The 20,863-nt window shown below is 34.9% G+C and overlaps 1 protein-coding gene across 1 annotated transcript in view; it reads right to left on the bottom strand.

Moving 5' to 3' along the window:
- LOC150085534 (centrosomal protein of 44 kDa-like) overlaps positions 1-20,863 on the bottom strand; it is a 64,312-nt gene that overhangs the window by 10,886 nt on the left and 32,563 nt on the right. Inside the window, exon 4 of the mRNA XM_090374593.1 lies at positions 18,667-18,751. Within this exon, the coding sequence (XP_090230719.1) occupies positions 18,667-18,751 (85 nt within the window). The remainder of the gene's footprint in view (positions 1-18,666; positions 18,752-20,863) is intronic.

The raw sequence follows: 20,863 nt of genomic DNA on the forward strand, positions 1-20,863 counted from the left end.
CGCTGCTAATCATTATTAGCAATGCTTCTGACATCCTAAATGGATGTCAGAAGAATTGCTAATAATGACTAATGAGAATTGCTAATTGCTAATGAGACTCGCTGCACTGATGCATGAAATGCCATACTACAGTATGCACACATGTCAACCAATTTTAATGTCAAAATAAAAAACAAATTTAAAGAACCATGAATATAAAATACACAAAAAATACTGCACATTATAAACATTCCAACTTATTTTTTAAAAAAAAATCTGCAATATTTGTTGTTTAAAATCCTTAGAGATTAAATTTAACATATCGTTATAAACTGAGAAAAAAAAGAATTTTTAGTCTTCATTCTTCCCTCCCTTAAGTTCTAACACTAAATTATACCCTAAAAGAGCTATTTCTCCAGTTTTTGTTAAGTCACAAGACTACAATATTTTCATTATCAGAATTTATTTTCTTAATATCAGGTATATATCTGATACAATTTCAGCCACTGTTGTTTATCAAGAGATCATCAAAATTCGATGTAATAAACCAATTACTTATGTACCTGGTAATGGCACAGCACTATCTTCAAAATTTTCAAAAGCACCTGTTTAAATAAATCCAGCTTTAAGAAAAATTTGACTGTTCACTCAGAAAGTAAATCCTAAGTACCAGCCATAATATGCACTGCATTTAACAATTTAAATTTTTTTTTTTTTACCATTTCCTTAGGCTGAGCATCATTATTTTTGCCAATTTCTGAAATAATTTTGTGTTGCATTGAACTAAATCCTTCCATTTAATTAGATAAGCCATCCCTACCTATTTTTCTGCTGAACTCATATCAGAGTGAAAGTTTTTTCCATGAAGCTTTTTATACTCTGTTTTTGATGGTATGAACCAGAGCTATAATGCTCAATACCAGGGGCTCACATCTGGTGAGTATGGGCTTGGCACACCCAGGGTCCTCAGCTGGATATCATCATTCTTCTCTTTCTTGGTGATTTCCTTCTACTTCTCTCTCTCTCTCTCTCTCTCTCTCTCTCTCTCTCTCTCACACAGGGTAACTCAGAAATTTTTTTTGGCTGGTGCAGCATAAGCCTCAGGCTTCCTTGCACCATATGGCTATTAATAATAATAATAATACATTCTACATTGATATCAATATTTGTAAAATAATAAGAGGTTTACCTCAATATGATATGCAGAACACTTCTATATGATACTCTCCAGAAATTAAAACAACTTTAAAAAAATTGAAAATCTTAATATTACAGTAAGAAATAATTAACAATAATTAAAAATCAAATGAACACAATTAAAAATTAAGTAAAAAATTAATTTAACAAAAAATGCAAAACGATTTTTCTTCCTAGGACGAGTCAGAGATTAGATATGGCCGGCGAACATTAACAGAATTATCATGTAATTTAATTTGACAGTTTCTGCAATTGATAGTCTCATATAATTACGCTGGACACTAAGTATTTTGGCCTTGTTAAATAAAAGTGTTTTTCATTAACAGTATGAAAGGCTAATTCTTACGCTGCTGAACGAGAAGCACGAACTGAGGCCGCATGTTGATTAACACAAAATTTCAAAGGAAACTACGTAGAACCCTGATAAGACGAGCCACAATCACCACACGAAATGTTGTATACTTTCATTTATCATTTATTTGTGTTGCAAACAAGGAAAGGACTGAGCGATTGTTCAGTATAGGTGTAATTTCTATTTGGCCTGGCTACAATTTTAAATTCGGTATCTTTAAAGAATCTGTTAAGTTGTTTGTGCCACTGTTCAACATATGGGACAGAAATGAAGTATTTTTTGATATTACTATTGTTGGTTGGTGTATTTTTTTGTATTCTATCTTTAGCTTGTACCCTAATTCTGTCTATTGTACCAAGTGGGTAACCCCTGTTTAAGAATTTGCTGGTTAATATTTGTATTTCTGAGCCCAAAGCCCATTCTGTCATTGAATATTTATAAGCATTGAGAAACAGATCAGAGATAATCAATCAATCTTTTGTAGATGAATGGGTGATAGCTGTTATAACGTAGAAGCATACCAGTGCTTGTAGGTTTACGATAGATGTTAAATTGGATTTTATTTGCATCCCAAGTAAGTGTGAAATTTAGAAAATTTCATGACTTAGTATCCATATTCTCCCTCTCCAATGTAAATTTGAGTCTAGAATGAATATTATTAAACGAATGTAAAATGTCTTTGATAGTGCTACTATCAGTAATGACTAGAACATAGTCTAAATACCTCCCATAGTATGTGATACGGGGTAGAAAAGGCATCAAACGCATACGTTCAATCATTGAGGGGTAGATCTCCGATCTTAGGCCACTCAGGCTTAATCCCATTCAAAACCAAAAATTTGTTTGTATACTTTGTCTCAAAAGGTGACATAGTTGGCTTCAACTAAGAGTTTAATTAAGTGAAAAATTTCCTTAATAGGAAGCTTCATATAATTAATCAGTATAGAGTTATTATTTCACAAGTCCAATTCCACAAAGAATATCTAATGTGTATTCAACATTTACATTCTTATATAACAAGGTAACATCTAGTGAGAATAAATTATCATTACCGCCAAGTCTACAGTCCTTAAGGTTATTAAATAGTGTATCGTAATTCTTAATCTCAAATTGTATCACCTGTCTAAAGGGTTTTATAATGCTATGTACATGTGTGGCCAAGGATGAAAAAGACAAGTTTCTGTAGGAAACAATAGGCCAAATAGGAAATGCAGTCTTGTGTAATTTTACCTGACCGAAAAAATGCAGGAATATTGTATGTTCTGGCCTTCAATTCTTTTAACTGAGCCATAATAATGTAGTTGTTTTTTCGATACGGGGTTAACATTTTATTGTATTGATTGACCGAATTGGTAAATAGTGCCGGGTCTACTTCAAGCTAAGTGGAGGTATCTGATACAACTGACCAACTTATTAATATAATCAGGTTTATTGAGTATTAACCACTGTATCTCCTCTCTGAATAATGTCTTTATTTTCCCAAAGTTCACATAGGAAGGAAAATCATTTCGCATTTTTTTCGTTAAATTAATTTTACTTAATTTTTAATTGCGTTAAATTGATTTTTAATTATTACTTACTGTAATGCAAGATTTTCCTTTTTTTTTTTAAATTGTTTTCATTTTAATTTCTGGAGAGTATCACACAGAAGTGATACTGGAGAGTATCATATTGAGGTAAACTTCTCTTATTCTTTTACAAATACTCTGTTTTCATGTTGTCAATCTCTTTCCACTTGCTTAGCAGTTTGTCTGTGGGTTTTAAATCTTTTTCACTAAGTTCTTTTTGAAAAGGCAAGGGAACTTAGTGAAAAAGATTTAAAACCCACAGACAAACTGCTAATCAAGTGGAAAGAGATTGACAACATATAAACAGAGCATAAAAAGCTTCATGGAGAAAACTAACTCTGACATGAGTTAGATTTCGGAGGAAACTTGTGCAGTAATTAAGTTGACTAAAAGAAAACTTATAATTCAGTAAAATCCCAGTGATTTGAATTTATTTCCCCTAGTTCTGGAATAATTTAAATTTTACTGTTATAACTGTTATTTACTGTTAGTGTTATAAGTGAAAAATTTCCTTAATAGGAAGTGTCATATAATTAATCAGTATAGAGTTATTATTCCCCAAGTGCATTCCAGATGATACCCACTCATTTTATTTTCCTCTCCCAGAGCCATACAGATCTCAATCAGGTCCTCTCTAAGGTGCTTAGTTAACTACCTGGCTTGCAGACCACATATTCAGTCTTCCCTCATATGATAATCACCAGGTACATTAACAATCTTTCAACCCTTTGAAGAAGTCCAAGGTCTTTTTTTTTAGAGGTCTCCATACTTGGATGACAGTACAGGTAGCCCTCGTTTTGCACTGGACCGATTTGCGCCGATAACTTAACCACAATGCCATTTTTATTTTTATTTATTTATTTTAACAAATTTTTTTTTTTTTTGAAATTTTTTATAAATTGAAAGTTTAAAATCGTCAGACAAAATTTATTGGCATCATACTGTGCTATCCATTGTTTACATGATTTAGGACAATCTGAGGCAATCAGCAATTAGCACATCAGTATCAGAGATGAGAAAGATTCCTGCCCTTAAAGTAACCACTTTGTGGATGCGGGTAGTAAAGGTCCATGCAGTGAACCGTTCAGTTGGTGGTTGCTTACGCTATTTTCACGTGTTGGAAATTTATTATGCTAGCATTTTTTTATTAATTGTGCTATTAATAAATTAAATAAAAATAGTGATATCTGTGTGCAGTTTTTGGCAATCATGTTATAAAGTTTTTAATTTAATAGAATAAAGAAACGCCACGTCTGGTAAAAGAAGTTCATTGAATCCTAGTGCAATTTTCGGAGGATGGAATCTGGTGAAAGCCGCCCGAATGTGTATAGGGCTATGAATATGCCTCCATCGACTATTACTACAACTATGAAGAATGCTAATAAAATAAAACAATCGATGCAAAGTGGTAGGTAAAATTTTTGGTGCCCAGAACCTAACCCTGTGATTTCCAATTGACTCTGTTATACAAAGAGTTCCATTTGCACCTGTGCCCCCCAAGAACCTAACCCCGACGTAAATCGAGGGCTACCTGTATTCTAATTGTGGGCTTACAACTGCCTTATATAGTGGGATTATGATCCCCCTCCTCTTCTCTACATGCAAATGTTTTAAAAATCATTAGGAAATCATGTACGACCTGTTGACACTGCATGAGATATTCATATCTGCCTGCACTGTAATCCCCAAATTCCTTTCTTCTTTTTTTTTTTTTTTTTTTTTTTAAATCAACCCCATCAGGTGTACAAGTTATTTCAGGGTTGCAATTCCACAAGTGTAAAACTTTGCATTTTGCTGAATCAGAATATAGCTGCCACTTCTCTGGCTATGCCTGTAGCTTGCCTATTTCATCCTGAAGAAGTGCTGCTTGGCACTAATCATTAGCCTGGCAGTGGTGACACCCCAAAGTGTAGTGAAAATAGTGGTAGATCACCTGATAGATGCTCAGCTTTCTTTCACTTCTGGAAAGTGATTTTTTTTTTTTCCCTTGATGGACTGCAGTATTTATTATATGTACTTAAAAAATTTAATTTTAAAAACTGCTATGTTTTAACATCACTTATTTTCAAATAAAAAAAATAATAATTCTGCTGAAAATTGCAAAAAATGTTTTATACATAAAACAAAGTCTTTTCCTTCCATTTTTCAATTTATTATTATTAGCCATATAGTGCAAGAAAGCCTAAGGCTTAATACTGCACCAGCTAAAAAAAATTTCTGAGTTACGCTGAGAGAGAGAGAGAGAGAGAGAGAGAGAGAGAGAGAGAGAGAGAGAGAGAGAGAGAGAGAGAGAGAAGGGAATCACCAAGAAAGAGAAGAATGATGATATCCAAGCTCTGGGACCCCGGGTGTGCCAAGCCCATACTCACCAGATGCGAGTTTAAAAGACCATTAGGTGCACGAAATTTAAAACATGCACATATTTCTGTTTATTATGTATACAAATATGATTAAATTAAAAACATTATATAGAGGGGTGTACAAAATAATGTAAACACCTAATATGGAAGTAGTAGTTTTTGTGATATTGGTATCTACGAACAAGGAAACCATACACACTGCTCCTGACTTTGCAAAATCGTGCAGTGATGACTATGTTTCTTCTACGAAGGAAAATTGATAAAAGCTGATATTTATTTATAGGCGATAAAAAAAAAAAGTACATGAGGAAAATGACTGACCTGTCTGAATTCCCAAGGTGACAAATTATTGGAGCATGTTTAGCAGGGGCATCAGAAAATAAAACTGCTGATTTGTTTAATGTAGCCAGAGAAACTGTATCAAAAGTGATGTCTGCATTCACCAAGTATGGAAAAACAAAATCTGATAGGACAAATTCTGGCAGATGGCTTATTCTGGTTTATGTTACCCATCTATGGACAAATTCAATGGAAAAGTTTGGTGAAACTCAAGCAGTTGCTGTTGACATTTCAAAAGCTTTCAATTGTGTTTGGTATAAAGGTCTTCTAAATAAGCTTTCATCATATGGTTTACCAACTGTATCCAGTTTTCTCTCTCTGACTGCTCATTACGAGTGATGGTAGATGGCCGTCTTCTAACTTCTCCACTAATGCTGGTGTTCTCCAAGGTTAAGTTCTTTCTCCCACTCTTTTCCTGTTGTACTGGAAATCCTATCCATAGTTTTGATGATGATAGCACATTGCATTTCACTTTACAATTTGAGAAACCGTGCCCTGCTCAAACAGCTTCAGCTTCTCGAATATCCACTACCAATTCTTTAAATGCTGATCTCCAGGTAATTCTCCAGTGGGGCAAAGATAACTTAGTTGATTTCAATCCTTCTAAAACTCAGTCCTGTCTTATATCTTGCAAAAAGGATTCTTCTACTCCTATGTTTATCATTGATGACACTCTGATTTCTAGGCAAGATCATGTATCTCTATTGGGATCACCCTGACTTTAATCTCTCTTGGAATAAGCACATTAAAAATATTGTTTCCTCTGCACCTAAAAAAACTGGGTTTTCTCTTTTGCTCTCAGCATTACTTTTCTTCCAAGCAGCTGTTCACACTGTACAAATTACAAATCCGTCCTACCATGGAATATTGTACCCACATCTTGCGTGGTGCTCCCAAAACCTCTCAGGCGTCTAGATTCCATTCAAAAGAGGGAAATTAGGTTAATTAATGACTCATCTCTAACAGGGTCTCTCCACTCTGTCTCATAGACGTTCTGTTTCTGCTGCATGCCTTTTCTATAGATACTTCAAGTACTGTTCTTCTGAATTGGCCTCTATAATTCCTGCTCTATCTTTAAAAGCAGTCCGAACAAGTGCTGTTACCACTTAACATAATTTTACTATTCAACTTCAAACTCGCAGAACCAACTTTCTTCTCCCTCGTTTATTCATTCAACTTCCATTTTCTGGAACAACCATCCCTCATACATCTTTCCTAATAATTACAATCTACAGAAGTTTAAGTCTAATGCCAACAAATATCTTCTTTCATCTTGTCAACCTCCTACCCATGCACAGTACTAAGTACTATGGGTTCTAATACCTCTTGTGTTTGGAGTTTTCATAAAAAAAAAAAGAAAGAAAATTGAAATTGCCTGAAAGAGACTGCCGGACACTGAAAGCGATTATAGGCCAAAAAAAAAAAAAAAAAAAAAAAAAAGAAACTACTAACTCAAAAATAACTGCAGAACTTAGTGATCCTCAGCAACCCACTTTCTAGCAAAACAGTTTGGTGAACACATCATTAAGTTCAAATTTATAGCAGAGCCACTTAGCAATATTGGCTCTGCTATATATTTCATATAAGGACTGTTTAATAAAGAACAATTATAATTTTTCATGAGCAAGATTGACTGTTATTTCTAGCTGAGCTTTTAAGACCAAACCAAGCTGCATTACATAGCAACCACGTAGTTTACTTGTGCACACTGTGCTCTTGGCAGTCAGTCAAGTTTGTGCCTGTTCAGTTTTGCTACATAACAGTGAACATGACACACATGGAACAGTACGCTGCTGTCAAATTTTGTTTCTGTCTCAAGGAAACTTCAACTGAAGTGTATGGAATGTTAAAAGGCTTATGGAGACTATGCTTCCACATAGCACAGCTTTCAGGTGGTTTAGAATATTTAAAGATGAACGCAATTCAATCACGAAAAAAAATCAGCAGTCCTTGAGCACCAGTCACTGCTGGCACCACAAAAACAAACATTGTTTCTGTAATCATGAAAGATCATCATCATATAACAGTAAGCCAACTCACAGAGATGTCAAGAATATCAATAGGAAACATACAAGGTATTCTCCATTACCATTTGAATGACATGTTTGTGCATGCTGGGTTCCAAAACATTCACACCTGAGCAACAGCAAGTTTGCATGGAGATTTGTCAGGAGCTGCAATTGATGGTTACTGAAGATGAAGTTCTGCACAAGGTGATAACAGTGGATGAGACATGGCTTCATCGTTTAAACCCAGAGAGTAAGCAACAAAGCTCTGTTTTGAAGTTATGCCATTGCCAACACTGAAAAAAGCAAAAAGTTGTGGCTTCTGCAGGAAAGGTTATGGTCATTTCTTTTTCTGACATTCAAGGAATGGTTCATCAGCATGTTGTGCCACGTCATATAACTGTTATGGGACCTTACTACAGAACTGTAGTCTGCAGGATCACATTCATTTCAGATGACCACAACTACATGCAGGTGGGTGGATGCTGCATCACAAAAATGTGAGACCTCTCATTACTCATATTGTCATTTAATGTCAAATGTGTTCCTCATCCACCCTACAGCCCTAACCTTGCAATTATTTTTTTTTTTTTTAGTTCCAAATTTAAAGGAGCTGCAAGAAAAATATTTCTTGTTGTCAGAAGTTGTACACACATCAGAGATTGTGAAATGTGTGTGAAAAAAAAATGTATTTCACCATGTTTGGGAAGAACAGCAGAAACAGAGTAAATTATTTCAAATGGGGACTACTTTGAAGAGGACCAAAATATGGATGATCAATAAAGGTATGTTTTGAGAAAAAAAAAAAAAAAAAAAATTATGATCATTCTTTATTGAACAGTTCTTGTATTTTCAGAAGAATCATCATTCATACTTTTTCCAGCATCAGGGAGAGTTTGTTTAGCTATTGGCAAAGGAAGTGCATCATCCTGATTGTCTTGTGCCAATCAACAAACGAAGGATCAACAATGGTTTGGGCATCAATATCTTTGTATTCTTTAGGTTGTATTTTTTAGGTTCTATCATCAACCTGAACAGGCAAATTACTGCCACTGATTACCTTGATATTTTGAGTGCAGGTTCATCCCATGGTGCAACATTGTTTCCCATAGACGATTACTGAGACTAAGCACTGCACCAGACTTAAAAATGTCATTGAGCTGCTGTGAGGAGAGTGAGAAGCAGATTTCTTCCACCTTCAACATCACTCAAGGAGTTTTGAAATGTTCCTCTATGAAGATTGGTCCAATATTCCTCTTAAGACAATTCAAGATTTGAATTTATTCCACGCAGAATACAAGCCGTTTTAAAAGCAGAGGGTGGTCCAACACCATATTAGTGAATACCTGCAATTCTTATCACAGGTGTTTCCATTATTTTGTCCACTGCCTGTATATTAGATACTATCAGTTACTTCCATTTTCAAGTTTACTTCAAAATTTATTTTAAATTTGGCATGCTTCAACAGTGTGGAATTTGAATATGTATCTTGCTTCTTGCAGTGCAGTGGTTATCTTGAAAGAATATTTGTTTTCATGTTCACAGTTTTACTATATGAAAATAAAAAATCTTTAAAAAACAACTAAGATAACACTATAGATATTTATTGAACTAGTGGGAGAATAAAAACAAAACCTGAAACTATAAACAAACACAGCATCGGCCCTTGTCTGGTACCATAGTAACTCTTCAAGCAAATACAATGTATGCTGCTAATCGTGATCACAGATAATGTTATCATTCATATAATGGTATCACTTTTACCAATTCCTAATCATATGATTTTCTCATACATAGAAAAAAAATTATTTATTGTAATTGGCATTTTGATTTTTGTCATAATTGTTTGCCTCCTCATGTTTTAAAAATGTGCAGTGTAAGCGATTATTAATCATATATATATTAAGCATAACATCCCGATTAAAAAAAAAGAAAAAAAAAAGTTCTTGTTTATACTCTGACACAATCACCAAGCCACAGTTAACAAAACTTCATGAATAATCATTAATTTTTTTATACCCCAAACGCGAGAGGTATTAGAACCCATAGTACTTAGTATCGTGCATGGGTTAGAGGTTGAGAAGAAGAAAGAAGATTTGTTGATATTAGACTTGAACTTCTGTAGATTGTAATTATCAGGTAAATATGTATGAGGGAAGGTTGTTCCAGAAAATGGAAGTTGAATGAATAAATGAGGGAGAAGAAAAGTTGGTTCTGTGAGTTTGAAGTTGGATAGTAAAATGATGTTAAGTGGTAACAGCACTTGTTCAGACTGCTTTTAAAGATAGAGCAGGAATTATAGAAGCCAATTCAGAAGAACAGTGCCCGTGGAAGTATCTGTAGAAAAGGTATGCAGAAAGTCTGAGACAGAGAGTGGAGTGGCTCTGTTAGAAATGAGTCATTAATTAACCTAACTGACCTCTTCTGAATGGAATCTAGAAGCCTGAGTGAGGTTTTGGGGGCACCGCAACTGATGTGGAACAATATTGCATAGTAGGGCGGATTTGCGATTTGTATAGAGTGAACAGCTGTTTGGAAGAAAAGTAAAGCCAAGAGCAAAAGAGTTTTTTTAGATACAAAGGAAGCAATTTGTAACATGCTTGTGCCAAGAAATATTAAATCAGGGTAATCACCAAAAGTGATATATCATCTTGCCTAGAAATCAGAGTTTCAGCAAAGATAAGCATAAGAGCAGAAAAATCCTTTTTGCAAGATAAGACAGGACTGGGTTTCAGAACGATTGAAATCAACGAAGTTGTCTTTGCCACTGGAAAATTTCCTGGAGATCAGCATTTAAGGAATTGGTAGAGAATATTCGCGAAGTTTAAGGTGATTGGGCAGGGCAAAGTTTCTCAAACTAGAAAATGGAACGCAATGTGCTATCACCAGCAAAACTATGGATAGGATTTCCAGTAAATGGAAGGTCATTAATACACAAGAGGAAAAGAGCTGGAGAAAGAACTGAATCTTGGGGGACAACAGCATTAGTGGAGAAATTAGAAGACGGCCATCTACCGTCACCCTCAGTGAGCAGTCAGAGAGAGAACTGGATAAACAATAAAAAACAACAGTTGGCAAACCATAAGATAGATGCTTGTTTAGAAGACCTTTATGCCAAACATGATCGAAAGCCTTTGAGATGTCAACAGCAACTGCTTATGTTACACCGAAATTTTCATTGAATTTGTCCATAAATGGGTAATATAAGCCAGAATATCACCAGTGGATCAACACTAACAGAATCCATACTGGCGATCATTGATCAGACTGAAGGTTTCTAGATAGTTTAAGAGTTGGTGGCTTAATTAATGTCTCCATTACTTTCGAAAGAGTAGAAGTAATTGCAATGGGACAATAATTGGATGGGAGGGATTTGTCACCCTTTTATAAACTGGCTAGATATGAGCAAACTTCCAAGCAGAAGGAAAAACACCTTTGGAATAAAAAAGTGAAAAAAGGTAGCAAAGAACAGGAGCAAGTTTAGGAGCACAGGTTTTGAGAATGAGTGGAAAAATACCATCAGGACCTGGAGCTTTCTTAGCATCGAGATTCGTCAAAAATCCTTCTGACATCCTTTTGACGGAAGACCACAGTAGGCACCGAATGAAACATGCCGGGAATGGTGGGAGGTGTTTTACCAAGATCATTAATACAGGAGTTGGAAGGAAAACGGAATGCCAGCAGGTCAGCTTTATCCTTGGCTGAAGTGACAACAGAACCATCTGGTTTTGATAGAGGTGGGCACAGAGATGGGCAAAAATTGGGGTCAATAGCTTTGGCAAGAAAATAGAATGCTAGGCTACAATTAGGGCAAGAAGCAAGTTTTCTACTCTTAGTCTGTTCAAATTCTAGTTTGGACTGAATAATGATTGCTTTACAATTGCAAGCTCTGGTGTAGGCAGAAAATGAAACTGAAGAATTGGAAACAAGCCAGTTACAACATGCAACATTCTTCTCTTGAACTGCCTTAGCACATTTATTTGGGAAAACCAAGGTTTAGATAACAGATGAGATTAAGGTGGAGTGTGGAATAAAGGCATCCATTCCTACAAGAATAATTTCACTGGCACGATCTGAGCAAATGTTGACATCAGAAGTTTTGAAACAGTAATCCGACCAAGGAAAAAGGAAGAAAATAAATCTTGCAGGTCATCCCATTTTGCATTCTTGTAATGCCAAACAACAAAAGGTTGGGAATATCCATGAGATAAAGGCTCCATTGGAGAAGAGAACCACCAAGTTGTGATCTGAGATGCCCAAAGGCACGCTCACTTCGACCATGTACTTAGAAGGGTTGTTTCTGAGAAAAAGATCACGTGTGTGTGTGTGTGTGTGTGTGTGTGTGTGTGTGTGTGTGTGTGTGTGTGGGCTGTATGGTTAGGATTGTCCAGTATTCTGTTAGGTAAATGAACAATGTTCGAGGTCATTAGTAATTGCAAAAGCATCAGCATCTCAACCAGTTGGGTCTCTGTGACTAGAAAACGGAAACTAGCTGGAGTTGAACCTTAAAAATCACCAAGGAAAATTACCTCACTGTTAGGAAAGTTGGACTGGATAAAGACAAGTTGCAAAGAGAGGAAGTCAAAGAGTTTCAAGTGATTAGTGAAGTTGGGAGAATAGTACAGACAACAGATGAAATTGACAGAATGATTTAGAGAGATTTTAAGCCAGAGAAGATCAAAGAGAAGATTCCAAATTAACAATTTTCTGACAGGGAATATAGGAACGGATGTATGCACGAGTACCACCTTTGAGGCAAAATGAATCATACAGCAAATAATTTGGGCAACTGAGATGAGCAGTGATTGAATCAACCGATAACTGAAATTGTCAGAAAAAGTACATGGGATTTGGCAGACCGTAAGTGGAAAGGAACATCATTGAGGTTAGAACTGAGACCATGTATATTTGTGAAATGAACTAGCATGTGTTTGGGTGGTTTAGATCTTTTCACAGACAGGTTTGCTCTATTAGTTTGACAATTCATGGTGTATTCAATAGTAAGTAAAAGTGAGGGGAGGACATACTGCATGAAGTAATGAAATTTTTGGATATAGCATACACATGGTAAGAATATACTCAGATCCTTGACATAACGTGGCCTCAACAATGCCCCCCCACATCCTTGACATAACGTGGCCTCAACAATGCCCCCCCACATACACACTACTTGAACTCCCTCCAGTCACTATCTCGCAGAGTAGAGGCAACAAGATTATACACTAGCTGATCCAGAAGCCTCCTAGAGAGTTGCCAATAGGTTCGGTCCGGTGTACTAACTAGCAGCTGGCCTGCAAACACCGTTTTAGAGATATACCCTTGAAATGTAAGGAAGTATGGATCTTGCCATGGTGTTTGGATCTCAAAAGATATCATTCATACTGCATGATGGAAGAGATGGAGGAGGGTTGACTAGAACTTTGCTCTGGAGACTAAACATGGGTTCCACCACTAAGCCTCCACAATAAGTAAAGTGGTGGTATTGCACCGGTTGAGGAGTCATCTACCAACTAGTATTGCCTGGTAACACAGAAGGGCAGTATTCCTCTGTGTGGTATGGGCACCACACCTCGACCCACCCCTGCTTACATTGGTTCACACCTGGGTGGTCACCCACAGTGTGCTTGTGCATGGGGGTTATACTCAAGACTGCTAAATACCCATATTTAGCAGTAACAAGCTTGAACCACAGTTCACTAAAAGAGCATGTACTACTGCACTCTTACCCCTGACCACTCAGATATGTCAGGTCTTGTTCTTGAACTCTGACAGGTTGAAATCTAGTTACTGCCATTGCTTTGTACAGTTTGTATGATTGTCATTACTCTGTGAAAGAAAGTACTGTATCCACACCCTACCAATTTGTTGTTTTACATAAAGCATTAACCTTTTTTAATTCTTGATTTTAATATTTTCTTTGTTTTTTAATTGTTTGTATGGATTTATGACAGTTCACTTTTATTGATGACTTTTTTCAAAGAAACAGTAAACAGTCAAATTAAAGTATTTTATACTGCTTGATTTTAATGTTTTCTTTCAGTCCACTTCCATCTTTCTACATACACATTTCCCCTCTGTATCAATAGACAATGTTGAACAGCTGCATTCTTGTTCCATCAGTTATTATCAATTAAGCCATGTCAAAAAAGTGATCAAAATAAGCAGCATTCATTGCAGTTGCAAAGATAGTGGTGGGTTACCTGACAGGTTCTTACATACAATTTCTGTATGAAAACAATAAGAAAATCACTTAAAACTATTGCAATAAAAGTTTAACTGTACTTAAGAAGGTAGAAAAAATTTCAGATTTTTAATCATTGATTAACAGTTTAATGTGGGAACATTATATATTAGTATTAGCCACATGGTGCAAGAACGCCTATGGCTTATGCTGCACCAGCCAAAAAAAAAAAAAAAAAACCCCGAATAAAACAATGATAAAAAAATAATAAATAAATAATAATAATTAATAAAAGAAAAGGAAATTAAACCTATCATCCTATGCACTTCCCTAACCAGAAGGTACTATCCAGATGACCTTTGAATTTCCCCAAACTGTCAGCCTCTACCACCCATGTAGGCAACTTATTCCAGTAATTTATAACTCGCTCACGCTAAAATAATGTCTTATAGTTCCCTTAAAAAGTGAAAAATGGTTAGGAGCAATATGTTCGGTCTTTGCACCACGTAGACTAGTTTTTCTATTCCGTGTGCACGTGTGTTGTAAACTGAAACGTTCCCAGTTTCGCTAAGACTTGATTTTCCAAATGAAATTACAGGAATCCTTCACCAACCATAGGAGATAGGTACCTGAAAAGTACCATGTTTGGCAAGACTAAGGTCAACAGAAAATAGGGATTAAAGCATAAACCACAAATATACCAAAAAATATGGGAGGGAACAATAGATTCAGACTTAATTTTCATTTTTATTCAAAAAAAATGACGTTCTGTTACAATGTCATAATTTTCCTTGCTTATTTCACACATTCACTTTCATTACATATTGAACATAAAGTACAATAAATATTGGTTTATGACAAACCAAGTAATCTTCAGAGAGTTACAAAAACCAAGATCCAAAAATGTCTATGAAAATAAATGTTACTCAAAAAAACACATAGGGAGGTGACAACACATCCATGCACAGCACTACAGATGGTACTGAGGGGTGCATAATTCAGAGTAAAGTATAAACAAATTCTTTCTCTCTGTACTAATTACTATCCATCCCTCCACACAATCTATGGGATGTAGGAACAATAAATGTCACATTTTTGTTTAAGAAAAGAAGATTCAATACCCATGTAAATATATGTAAAGAGTAAAAAAAAAAAACAGATTATAAAATTTTGTTATACAAATACAAAAACCACATTAATATCAACTCTGTGGCTGGCAAACCTTCAGCTGACAAACAATTACTGTACAGTAAAACCTCCCTAATTTGTGCTGGCTGCATGGTGCAGTCCTGAAATTCTAATTCAACATTGTATGTAAAACAAAGTTTGCTGATGTTGTCGGGTTTTAGATGCATCACAAACTTAGACCATATTGTGTCATTGTGTATTTTGTCTGTACAAGTGTGGGTTCATGAACAGATATGAAGGCTGTACAAGCTAAAAAAAGCTTGAATAACTACAGCTGTGAATTATTTTAACAATGGGCTTGCAGTTTTTCCGACTTTCTACCTAGTAAATTTGATCAGTCACGGAAGTGACATCATCCGCGGCTTCCACTAGAGGCGCTTCCCACGCTTGCACTACTACTACTGTGATTATAGCGTGTGACGCATTTTTTATGACTGGTATGATATCTCGAGTCAGGGGCGAATTTAGGGGGGAGACAGATGCGGCTTATTACTCCCTTAACCAGGCGTATAAGTGAATGTGTAAAATGTTCACCAAGTCTATCTAAAAAAAAAAATTTTTTAAATCTAGTTGTCATGCCTCGCCTTACGATGATAACTGGATACAGCGGTGTCTGGAGTTCTAACTTTTTAGAATTTTTGAATAGTATGATGTCACAATCATGCTTCCTGAAGTTACTACTGCAGTAAGTATGATTTCAACAATTCAAATATTTGTCAACAATTTCTTTTTTCGTCTTGCATTTTCATTACATTCCATTGTTAGGTGCCCCTGACAGTTGCTTATGTCGCTTCAACCAAATACAAGATCGGTACATCAATCAGTGCTATTTTACAGAGATATTTAAATACACTGCACTCGCAAGTATACATCTCTTACTTTAGTTATCATAAATCCATTGTATCTTATCTTCCAGAAATTATGAAAATCTGAATGATCAATAAAATATTTACAATAAAAAAGCTCTTATTTCGTAATCGATGTATACAAATCAAAATGCCTAAAAGAAATGCGAAGGACATTTCGCATAAACCATATAACACGCATGCTCGGCATACGCACAACTTTTTTTATTCTACTTTTTTTTTTTTTTTAAGTAGGGAAATAACGAATTTTTTTCATGATAAAATTTTAATATTGCGAATAAAAAATAACATGAAATATTTCCCATACACAAATAACATAAAAACTATCACAAAGCATTCCACAATATAAAAACAAATATTACATAAAAAAACAACTTTCTAGAAAAAGTACATTAAAAAAAAAAATTACATGAAAAAAAATTATTTCAAAAATATTCAAGAAAAATTTATTCTAAAAATTGCCATATACAATTTACTTCTTTATTAATATTTGTTGTCGATCTTCTGCTTTGCTCGATACCTGAGCAATGATTACAGAGGAATGATTTGACATAACAATCCGGATCAAATTGAAGCAATGGTTTTCCATTTAGATGTATGATCATCATAATCTACAACGTGTTTAATTATCAACATTATTCATTCATTCACTCAATAGTATTCATTACACTGAAAACCCACTCAGCTTCAACACTGCTTTGAATATCTTTGAAACCATTGCTAATGGCAATGGTTTCAAAGATATTTTCTGGCTTTATTAATTGAAAAGTAATTTCACTCAATTTTAAAGATAAACTGTCTTCAACAAAATCTCTAAAATCATTAATTTTTATTTCATATTTTATCAGAAAACTTAAATTTCTTATTCGGTTTTCACTGTCTTGCCACTGAGAAGAAAGTTCTTTCAAATTCATGATTTCGGGTAGCATAAGTTTAAAATTTCTTTCAATGGTATCGTTATTTTCTTTATTTAATTTAAAATCACCTTGTTCCATTAATAAGTTATCCTTTAAGGATAAAACAATGCATTTAATAACTTGTCATGATGTAATTTTTTTACTTTCAATTTTGATTCCTTCAAATTCTTTCCACTTCAACATGTTCTCAATTTTAGCTTCATAATTTCCTTCAGAATTTTTCAAATTAGCAATAGCATTGATAGTTCGAATAATTAATTTATATGCTTTTACCATTGTGATTCTGTAAAGCTTCTGAAAGCTCCTGCAGGATGTCGACCATTAGTGTTAAATGGGTAAGAAATTCCAAATTTAAGTCTATTTAATAATCCGGAATATTTTTTAACTTCTGATTCAAAATGTTTGCACAAAGTGGGATAATTCCTCCAACCCACAATTGCCATCCACAAGCTAAAAGCTGCCCAATCGTGGCCCAAACACACGACCGATCTTTATAGTTTCCACATCAAGTTCTTTAGCAATCATCCTTAACTCGCGCTAGTTTTTTGGAGATTGGCGTTTTTTTTTTTTTTTTTAATTATTGCCTGTATGCCATTATATTTTAGAATGTTTTCTACACAGTGAAAGACTCGACAATGTTTCAAAATCTGCCAACATTTCATCTTCGTAAAGTTTAAATATCTCAGTTGCCTCAATTCCACCCCCCCCCCACATTACTCTCACTAGTTCTTTGAATACTGTGCAAAATGTCTAAATCACACGGATATCCTGCTACTGTGACCATGCAAACACAGACAGGAGAAATTTACTAGAAGGTGTGGATCACTCACTTCTCTGAAAAACATATGCCCGTTTGTCGGAGTAAGGGGGAACCACAACACAGGTTGACCAGAGACTATAATCCGTGTCGAGAATCGTCTTAATCCTCTGACTGGCTATGGAAAGCATATTGACTAGTGCAACTTCTCGGTATGTGACTGTATAGGTTTTACAGACACCACTAACATTGTGAAACGATAATCCCTTTCACCCTTAATTTGCACTTTCTAATTACCTAACTTAAGGGCCCGAGGTGAGAACAATGCATATACAGTTGTCTCTCCTAATCCATTCGTTACATGGAAATTCTTTGTTCAACAGAAACTATTTTAAATGTAATTACCAAGAGGAATCAAAAACATTTGCTATAAAGAAGTTCGTTAAACAGAGGTCCGACTGTAATTAAATCAAAAATGAAGCAATTTTAAAATACATAACTGATCGATTGCACCATTAAAATGCTGGGAATAGGGGCCCCACCATAGTTTCGGTTCTGGATACTCAATAATTGCATTCTGGATTTCATTTGTAAAATAAATCTCAACAATGGCTCGCAAATTTAAAAAAAAAAAAGTCTCAACAATGGGCTCTATAGCTCACCACCGACTACAGCCCCGACTAAAAAAAAATCCTTTAGAAATCCCTTTGTTTTATGACAGCACTGAAATACAGACCTCTCTAAATATGTATTGCACAGATACCTCTTATATCAAGCAAAAAAAATATTTTAATGTCAAATATTGTTACACAATTTGGCAGTCAAAGCTGCCAATGAGCACTAATGAGTTAATAAACTTTACTCGGTATTAACACCATTATATCTATAAGAAAACTGATTAAAAGAATTGGACACATGTAAAAAATGAAGATTTTCTTTTAAAAAAAAATTCTTGCCTTTCTTAGAATTTGGGGTGTCTCTAAAATCACATAAAGATGACTGTGCTTTCTTCACCATTTTGATTCCAGAATGAGCTACAAGCTGCAAAGTAAAATCAAATACAAATCATGCTGTGATATCTTACATCAGGTTTGGGTATAAAACTAGCATTTATCTAATAATTAACTTGGACATTACAAACTATTTAAAATATCAAAATGGAGGCTAGCAAAATTCAAAATGGAAGTAAGCTATCTTCCAAAGATTAAGTATAAAAGAGAATAAATCAAATGTGTGATTGTAATGAATGTTTGTAGGCACAAGAGCAATTTATGCCAAAATATCCCTATTCATATATTATGAGGACTGTGCAGAGAAATAGTCATATGGCAACAAAGAGTTAATATAACTGTGTTTAAGGTTGGCAAAAAACTTATCCAGATTTGCAGTGTTCCTTATAATGCAGAAAAGCAGCACAGGTTCTTGCAACTGTGACAGAAGGGAGCAGTTTTTTCTGATATGAGAATAGTAACGTACATCCTAAGAGAATTTTTTAGAAATCGTGATGAAGTATTCATGCATAGGAGATGATCATCCTCCATGGGTAGAAACGATTGAATTGTGTGCATATATGCCCTATACATAACCTTATTAATATTACTACTTCCTGCCCATTTTGTCTGAAGTGGGAGTTCCAAAAGTGTCATGTTTAATTTGGAGTAATTCCTTGTACATATGTAAATACCAATTTTTTTTTTTTTTACCACAGTTATACACAAACCCCTTGGATAATTATCGTGAAATCCAATAAATGCCATAGTGTTTGGTTTCTTAATCCATAACCTCGTTTTCTATAATGCCAGCATGCCCTTGACCTGAGTGGAAACTCAGACTGACTGTTATTCCACAAATGATTTAACCAAGACCTGAATTTCTTTTATTATGTAATACAAAGTTGAGAATTTGTTGTCCATTGCATGTGTGCGCACACGCAATCAGTGTATATTAAGTTAGGCTAATAGTGTTATGGTTATGATGCTATTGTCTAAAGTTAACTTAATTGCACATATATTTATATTGCTAAAAACATCCAACCCTTGGATGGAGTTAATAAAAATTAACCATACCTGCCACCCATGTCACAAACAGATATAAAAGCAACTGCGATCATACTAGAAGCAGACCAACAAAATTCAATAGATAGGTTGAGGCATTGAACTTAGTGACTTTCAACAGGGAGTCATTTCACAGGAATGACTGTCAGCAATCAATCTGTTTGTGCCATTGCAAAAAAAACTACAATACTCTAGATCAATGGTGACTGATGTAATCATCAAATGGAAATGAGGTACAAGAGCAACCAAGAAACTTTCAGGCAGACCACAAATTTATAGAAAGTAGGAAAGCATTCCCATTTATTTCTATAAATCTGTAGATCCTGTTCGTCCTCATTAATTTTCAGCCAGGAGTTCAAGGAGGTCACAGAAACTGATATTACAAGGGTTATCCCAAAAGTAAGGCACACTGTGCAAGTGCCCTCACTCCATATGCCTACACAACTAACATTTATCAGAATATAATTTGAAGTTTAACCTCAACATTAGTGTGCTTGAAACAGAATTCCTGGATTGAATGTTTATGTAGAGGCTTTCAAAAATGGATGTTGCTATTGCTTCAGGTCAATGATCTTTTATCAAAATTGAAACTTTACACAGATGAACACTGACAAAAAGTAATGAATTCTTGTGGGAAGTATATAGTGAGTCAACAGTAGATTGTAGCACAATTTCACATTGGTCACAAAGGTTTCATCAAGGTCAGACCAGTTGAAACAAGCAATGCTCAGATAGATCAAGAACATCTAAGGACAACACATCAGCAGTCATTATGACCATTCTGGAGGAAGACAGACATGATATGTGAAGAAATACCAATGAATCTGAAATACCAAAATCTGTTCGAATTTTAACTGAGGCATTACATACATGAAAGGTTTCACCCTAGAGGTCCCACATTTTCTGTCAGATGAAAAAGCAAATCATAAAGAAACTGCAACACCGTTATCACACGTTACTGACAAGAAGGCAAAGAGTTTGTAAAATGCATTGTTGAATGAAATGAATATATCAATTAATCAGGTCATGTGTATATTCAAGACATCCAATCACAAATAACTAACTAATAGTAATTTCAAAGTTGCATTGGATAAGCATT

This window comes from Mastigoproctus giganteus, chromosome 5 (assembly GCF_048544385.1).
Source record: "Mastigoproctus giganteus isolate SK-2022 chromosome 5, ASM4854438v1, whole genome shotgun sequence".
Taxonomy (NCBI): Eukaryota; Metazoa; Arthropoda; class Arachnida; order Uropygi; family Thelyphonidae; genus Mastigoproctus; species Mastigoproctus giganteus.